At 38.5% G+C, this 7,905-nt stretch overlaps 2 protein-coding genes across 2 annotated transcripts in view; both read right to left on the minus strand.

Annotated features, from left to right (window-relative positions):
• Positions 1-1,522: 1,522 nt before the first annotated feature.
• On the minus strand, positions 1,523-6,892 carry LOC134868425 (uncharacterized). The gene is made up of 4 exons (XM_063889546.1): positions 5,051-6,892; positions 4,337-4,391; positions 4,076-4,114; positions 1,523-2,863 (listed from the first exon to the last, which is right to left on the minus strand). Exons 1-4 carry the CDS (start codon positions 5,420-5,422, stop codon positions 2,490-2,492), a joined length of 840 nt encoding a protein of 279 aa, XP_063745616.1. The 5' UTR covers positions 5,423-6,892; the 3' UTR covers positions 1,523-2,489.
• Positions 6,893-7,274: 382 nt separating this feature from the next.
• The window catches only part of pip5kl1 (phosphatidylinositol-4-phosphate 5-kinase-like 1), a 41,979-nt gene continuing 41,348 nt past the window's right edge, over positions 7,275-7,905 (minus strand). Inside the window, exon 10 of the mRNA XM_063889545.1 lies at positions 7,275-7,905. This exon is cut by the window's right edge and continues 641 nt beyond it. The gene's annotated coding sequence lies outside the window, so the exon portion shown is untranslated.

The raw sequence follows: 7,905 nt of genomic DNA on the forward strand, positions 1-7,905 counted from the left end.
AGCAATTTCCCTGTAAGGGATTAATAAAAGTATGTCTTCTTCTTCTTCAAACTCAAGGCCCGCGGGCCACATCCGGCCCGTGAATGAATTATCTTTGGCCTGCATGACAAAATCTATTTACTATTAGAGCTGGCTCGCTGGTATATCATACGCGCCACCATAATACTACAAATCCCATAATGCACTGCCCGTGCGTCGGCACGTCAATCACAGGCCCGCATCAATCACAAGCGCCCCCACTCGTTCATCAGCACTTCTGTCAACTTTCATCCCTCTCCCCACAAAATGTTTAACATCCATTATTATGATTGTAGAAGCTGATCCCTCACAAATCGTTTGGGTGATCCATCTAAAAATATATATAATTTGAAAAAATACAATATATACTTTTTGGTCAGCTTGCGGGGGGGGGGGCGCAAAATCTCAATATCGCCTAGGGCAGCCAATGGGCTAGAACCGGCCCTGCGCGGATGTAAAGGGCAAAGCTGTGTGTCTTCTGTGCGGAGACAGTGTGGCTGTAATGAAAGAATACAACATAAAAAGACACTATGAAACGAAGCACCACGACAAATACAAGCATCTGGACACGACACAAAGGCTACAGAAGGTGCACGCCTGCCGCCTTAACTAAGGTCTTCCAAAAATATATATATATATATATATATTTTAAAAAGTAATAATAATTTTTTTTAAAACGTGTCATGAATTGAAAAACCCAAAATTGCGGGAACGGTCATGAGGCTTCATTAAACCAATGAGAAGGGGCGGTTTATCTGATGAAGAATCGAAACTTAAAATCTGATGTGGACCGGACAGACTCGATCAAAAGATAGAATCTCAAGGAGTCTATCATCCCAGAATAGACTCTACACAACTCAACATCAACATCAAAATCAACACCAACACCTCACCAAGAAACAACACTAAAGAGAGATTGTGGTGCACTCGGAGAAGTGTACTTTATGTCCATTCTACTCTTAAGTGTAAAATATTCTACTCTGGTCACCAGTGCTCTGGGATTTTAACACTTTGGTAATTGTTGTGTAGTTGCACCGCCCTCAACCGTAAGACTCTACAGAGGGTGGTGAAAACTGCACAGCACATCACCAGGACAGAGCTGCCATCCATCGAGGACCTCTACACCCAGAGGTGTAGGAAGAAAGCCCACAGGATTATCAAAGACCCCCATCACCCCAGCAACAAACTGGTCTGTCTGCTGCCGTCTGGCAGGTGGTACTGCAGCATCAGGCCTAACACCACCAGATTCAGGGACAGTTTCATTCCACAGGCAATAAGACTGCTGAACACCTGAGCTTGCTCCATTTTTATTTATATGGTAGTTTTTTCATTTTATTTTTTTATGTCTTGTAAATTGCACTGTTGAGGAACCTGCAAGATTCTCATACATGACATTAATTACACCGTAGATTTGTTAATGTTATGACTATAAACCTTTGAATCTCGAATTAGGTCATTTAAAGTTATATACAGCTTATGCAGTGTTTTTCAAAGAAATAAAGACTTATACATATTTTAGACTCAAGTTTATTTCTACAGCCCAATAAAACATTAGATATCTCGAAGGATCACAGCAGGAAAAATGTTCCGATTCAAACCAATCTCTCCAAGATGCCAACACAATTGAAAGGAGGCAATTAAAACAACAAGGCAATGACGTGAATGAACATAACATTACAGTTCATTTAAACACATTTTACAACGAGGGATTGCCACCTCACAGTATAATTCAATGTAACAGACAAATGATCCAATGAGTCCAATACAATCAGAATTGTGGTGATGACACAGATACTGCCATACATGACACTAACTTTAAATTCTGTTTGTACATTACTTCATATTCATTATATATGTTTGTCCTTCATAACTAAAAAAAATGATCTCTGAGTAATATGGTGGGGTCTTATGGCCAGAGACTATTCACGTTTCTATCATCTGTACATGTCAATAAATACTCTAACGAAAAAAACAAGACTCTAAAGATTGAAATGACTAGTATTCAATTAAATGATTAGTATTCATGTTGTTAGGCTTTCCAGGTGACCAGAGGTTGAGATGTTGATTGATTTCAAATGTCCCTGCTATAAACACAACAACATTTCATTCACAACTGTTGTATTTGGCATGAAAGCTGTCCTGGAAAACAGCTTGATGGAACAACTGATCTTGTGTCTGCACAGAGCTCTTAAAGAGGCTGGTTTATTGACAGCTAAGGCACTTACACATTGTTGTTCTTCCGAATTTGTATCCTTACAAACCAGAGATGTAATGTAATATACCCTCCCTATCTGTGTCAGGGTTTAACTTTCAAACCTGACCACTGAGTTGAATGATTCCTAGAAGGCATACACAGCTTATAAATAATATGTGATTATAAATAACCCATTTAAATAAAAAAAATATATTAGTGAGACTGAGACAATGAATATGTGCACCATAATTAATGTATTTTCATCAAGGCATATTCTCTATACAGAGTAAGCACCAAATGTTGATTTGTTGATGAGGTCAAAGCCCTTCCTTATCAACACCCTCACACAATCGTCTTTAAGCAAATCAAAAAGCTGCCCTACAAACACATTCCTGGAGTGACCTGGTTTGCACCTTAAATCTTCGTTGACCGTCGTCAGGGTTTGATTAGAGGGGTGGCCTATGTTACTTTTGTGAAGCACCACTTCAAACTTGGTGAAGGTGTGATTGGAGCAGGTTAAATCAAATTTTACATAGACAAAATAGAAGCCATTCTCAGGAATCTCAATTTTCTCTGTGTCTTTGTAGACCGGTTGACCAAACACAGACTCCCATTCGATGTACTTGTTGTCTCCAGGAACGGGCAAAGACCCTGTCGGAAGAGGGACAGCAAGTCAGTAACTGTTTCATTTAAACCACAATCCTCCCGTTTCTCATGCTGTTGAAAAAGCTTTTCAAGTAACATGTTGACATTTTAAAACTACAAAAATGTATATATACATACATACACAAGATAAAAAAGGAATAACAATAATATATAAAAATAGCAGTCTTCACACAATTTGACATGACACAGTTGCAAGTCTAGTCTGGTAAAACGCTCAAACTAAATGAATATATAATAATGAATAAATATAATACAACAGTACAAATATATACAAGTAGCGCAAAAAACATAGCAGCTAGTAGAAAAAAGGAGTGTATTTTAGTGTACTATAAGATCCTACTAATAATGCCAGAATGCACTGTGGGTGTGCTCTTCAGAGGAAGTGGCGCCCTCATTGTTTAAAGTTCACTCCCTGCAGATGCTCCGGCTGTGAAGTCATCCCAATACTGGACAGATTTTATTCCATTTAGTTTTTACAGGTATACCTATGTTTCATCTATATTTCATGTAAATATTGCTATATTATAACAGTTTTCTTAAAATAGTTTTTTGTAATAAATGTATTAATAAAATGCATGAAATTACAGTCAAGGGTTAAATATAATGAAACTCATAACATACAGTATGTGTTTTAGCGGTGGTAGATAATGACAAATTACATTTACTACAGTACATTACTTAAGTAAGTTTGAAGTACTTAAGTATTTTTGGTTTATGCTACTTATATTTCTACTTCACTACATTTCAGAAGCCAATATTATACTTTTTACTCCAATTCATTTATCTGACAGCTTTTAGTTACTAGTTACCTTTAGGTTTAGATTACTAGCTAATTCAAAATATAAATCAATTAATATATACACTTTGACATATATGTATAGGTTAGGTATCCAGCGATATATAAAGTTATTAGAATTAGCTCTACCTTTACCAGCTCTGATAAAAACACATCAATAATCAAAATAGCAACGCAGTAACTCAATATACATACACATAAAGAGTACTTTTACTGTTGGTGTGTAAGCGTTTTTTGATGCTGATACTTTTGTACTCTTACTGAAATAAGATTCTGAATGCAGGACTTATAACAAAGTACTCAAGGAACAATTCTGAGTTCTTCATCCAGCACTGGTTTCAGCCTATATCATCCAAGACAAAGTCATGCAAAAGAGAGTGAAATGTCAAGAAAAAACTTACTGAGACTGATGTGCAGTGAGGTTGCTTTCCGAGGATCATCTGTGGAGTGAGAAAGAGAGCGAAGAGTTCTAAATGTTGCTCACTGCCTTATCACATTTCAGGGAAAAGCCTTACAGTGTCTGAGTCAGGAAACAAAAGCATGAGAAAGCTTGTTTAGCTGTGCAATCACACCTCATGTGATACTGTTTATGGGGGGGGGGGGGGGGGGGGGTGGGTGTGTGTAAAGGCTACACCATTAATTAAGAGTATGAAACAGCATACCTGCAGAAGCATTTGTCTCTTGTTTGGAGTAGGCTGGACTTTGCTCATTATTGATCTGGGAATAAAAGAGAGCACATCTTAGTCTTCTCGTTGCATTTTGGTCACACACGTTAAAGTGCCGCTTGTTTGTTGGGAACACAGCCCAAATGTGACGCTGTGTTCGCAGTGACAGCTGCAGCAGGAGTGTCATCACAGTCAGTGAGTCATCACTTTCGCATTGTTTTAGGAATACTCTGTTACAGTAAAAGTCCTGAATTCAAATGTATTCAAATAAAGTAGAAAAGTATTAGCATCTAAATGTACTTAAAGTTCCATTAAAAGTAGTCATTCTGCAGATTTCCAAAAATGTAAAGACTCCACTACAAGTCTCTAAAAATTGCACTTAAGTGAAGTTATTGAGTGAATATACTTGGTATATACTTGTGTTTTTAGTGCATACATCACTCTGTTGTACCCCATCACGAATAAGTATTCATCATTAGAGATGCAGTTGACTCTGCATTGTGACAGTTTATCAGGGGTTAAGGTAGGTTCAAAGTTCCCCACACCTCACAATTCAGGGGTTGAGCTAACCAGTGGCCCTGGAAGAGTCACAGCTTCATACTATACAGACTCTAATATTACATGCTCTCATCATCAATGTGCAAAATATACCAAAGCTATCTATGAATTTAGGAAAACCTGAGCCCATAAAGAGAAAGCTCTGGAACTTACCACTTCTTCTTTGGATCCACTTTGTCTGAAACCAGCCCACATGGCGAAGATGAAGAGCGCCGTGCAGCTGAGCAGCAGCAGCAGAGTGATGAGTCGGAGGCATGTCTCCTGCCGCTTCATTTCCCGGCAGTGTTGGATGAGGATGAGCACAGACTTGTCTGGGCCCAGATCCATCATCACATCCCCATCAGCAGCCTCAGCTAACTCACTTTGTCTAATCAGAGTATGTCCCATGATGGCAGGCCTTCTCTCTGTCAAAGTGTGTGTACACTGCCTGACACTCACAAGAGCTCCTTTCCTGTGATACATGCAGGGTCTTATATTAGCATCAGAACCGCCTCCAACACACTCCTCAGTCTGGGGTGACCTCATCTATCCCTGGATGCAGATGTGAAGGGAGAGGAGGAAGGGGAGGAGCACAGAAGGGGAACCCAGTCTCCAAAACATGTGGGTTTCTAATCCAGTCAAAGATGACAGTGTTACTATGTACGGTAAGTAAACCAATACCCCCAAAACAAAAACAATAATATAGATGAAGAGTTTTTATTGTGTCTCCTCTTACTACCGTCTGTGTTTTGTGACAAAAGAGGAAACAGAAATGATTGAGTTAAGTCTAGATTTGTGGGGGGTTTTTTGTATCTGTATATATATATATATATATATATGTAGAATAGTATGTGAGTTCTTTTGATAAAGTGTCATGTGTTTCTAACGAAGTATTCACTTTTTGGGCAGCATTGTGAGCAGGCAGCTGTAAACATAGATGCTGCTGGCTGCTGGCTGCTTCGCTCGGGCTGCGCAAGTCTTGATGTGATCAGTTTTTAATGCTGGTGCCTGAGGCTGAGGGAACTACAGCAACAGTAAAGTTGTTAGAACAACACAGTAATAACAGAAAATGTGTGTAAAAGAAGCAATTTGAAACAATTTAGAGAAGATTATTTCCTGTAAACATTGCATCAGAGATTAGTTTTACTTTCTACTTAAGGGAGGACAATTTGGTCTGTATGGTAATGTTCTATATCTTTAATCATTTATATTTATAGGGCCTTTTTCAGCAGATTCACTGTGCTCTTCTCCCGGACCGTTCGGATGTTTTTCTCTGTTTCTAATGCAGTCCTGTTCACTATAAGATTTTTTAAAATAAAATTATATTTTGATAATCCAAACTTTGATTTGGTGTTATTCACAGAATTGAATGAAATCCTCAGACAAAGGCTAAATGTCATTTATTTAAAAAAATGCTTCACAACTTTTAGAATCATGATGCCCCCTAGGGGTCGGCAAAGCTTCAGGGGTAGTTGGAAATGTGGAAACGTTGGAAACCAGCGCTATACAGAATGTGTAATATGTATGTAATAATGTGTTCTCATACACAAGATATTCATATTTTCACATGGGTTGTCTAGTGATACCAGAATAAACACTATGAGAGTAAGCCATGCAGTGTGCAGATGCCTGAGGATTTGATCTCTCTTTTTAAGTTATGAGTTCCACCATTTCGAAAATCCTGAAGTCACGTCCCTTACTTGAGAGAGTTGCACCAGTGTGAACATGTCCTGACTCATCAGTACTGTCAGTGTGTTATGGAAAAGTACAGCAGACGAGCCGTTCAGCTCCACAGCTTTTATCCTTCACGCAAAGCTAAAGCACAGCCCAAATTAACAAATCAGATCCAGCAAGAAAGTTTTGAAAAGCTTCTGATAGACACTTCGTGGCATCAATACAATTGTTATGCAACGTATGTCATCACTGCTGCATACTGTTTTTAAATCTGTGTTGTTTGTTATGGTATTTCCAGGCCAGGGGCAGTCGACCTGTTTAGCCCCTCTGCAGCTGCTCCCTGTAGCTTTGACACAAAACAACATGGAAAAAAAGAACAGCCAGATTTCATTTTTAATGCACAGTAGATCTTGGAGTTGAGGTGATATTGTGTGAAATAATATAAATATTTTGTCTAGCATTACATCGTTCTTCATATATTTCATAGCCTTTCCCACCTGGAGGCTAATTCTAAATATACTGTACCTCCCCTACCATGGATAAATCCTCAAAAGAAAAGTCGCAAATGAAATAGAGTTTGATTTCTTCGCTAATACTGCCATCGTTGCATATGCTTGATATTTTGGGATGAGCAAACCACCAAACCATGTAGTCTTGAAAGAAGGAACCAGAACAACACACAGCATCTGCTGCTTCTTATGTTATAACAGGGAAAACAGCAACAGACTTTTAACATGTTTCTTTATTGTCCATCCATAAGTTCACAGATGCAACAATCTAGATTTCAGGCTTAAGTTCAATAAATAGTCAGAACCATTCTAAAGACTGTTCCTTTACAGGGGAGAATGAACGTTTGACTGTGTGAGGCTTGTGCACCTATGAGTAGATCGGCAGTTCGATTCCCAACTCCTCTGGTTCGCTTGCCGCAGTGTGCTTAGGTCAGGACACTGAACCACAATTTCACCTGAACGCACCACCGTCGGTGTGTTTTATCCGATTATACTGTATGATCAACAGATTATAATAAAAGCTCAAATGGAGATCTCTGGCATTAAAGCACACACTATCAGACAATGTTCTAATTAGTTTCTTTCCATTGTACAAGTCTGGAAGAAATGATTAAAGACTCCGAGTTGACTTCTTTCTGTGATGCTGGATGGTGACATTTTTTTTTTTTCATTACCATCGTCATATTAAGAGATAAAGCATCTGGTACAGCCAATACTATTAGGATTATTTTTGCTCGCGAAAAATAAAGTACAATATTTGATAAACCCTTTATTGATCATGAAATAGGGTTTGGAAAGACATTTTGTCTTCATGCCCGTCAGAAGTGCTTTTTCTAATAGAACAAG

This window comes from Eleginops maclovinus, chromosome 8 (assembly GCF_036324505.1).
Source record: "Eleginops maclovinus isolate JMC-PN-2008 ecotype Puerto Natales chromosome 8, JC_Emac_rtc_rv5, whole genome shotgun sequence".
Lineage (NCBI taxonomy): Eukaryota > Metazoa > Chordata > Actinopteri > Perciformes > Eleginopidae > Eleginops > Eleginops maclovinus.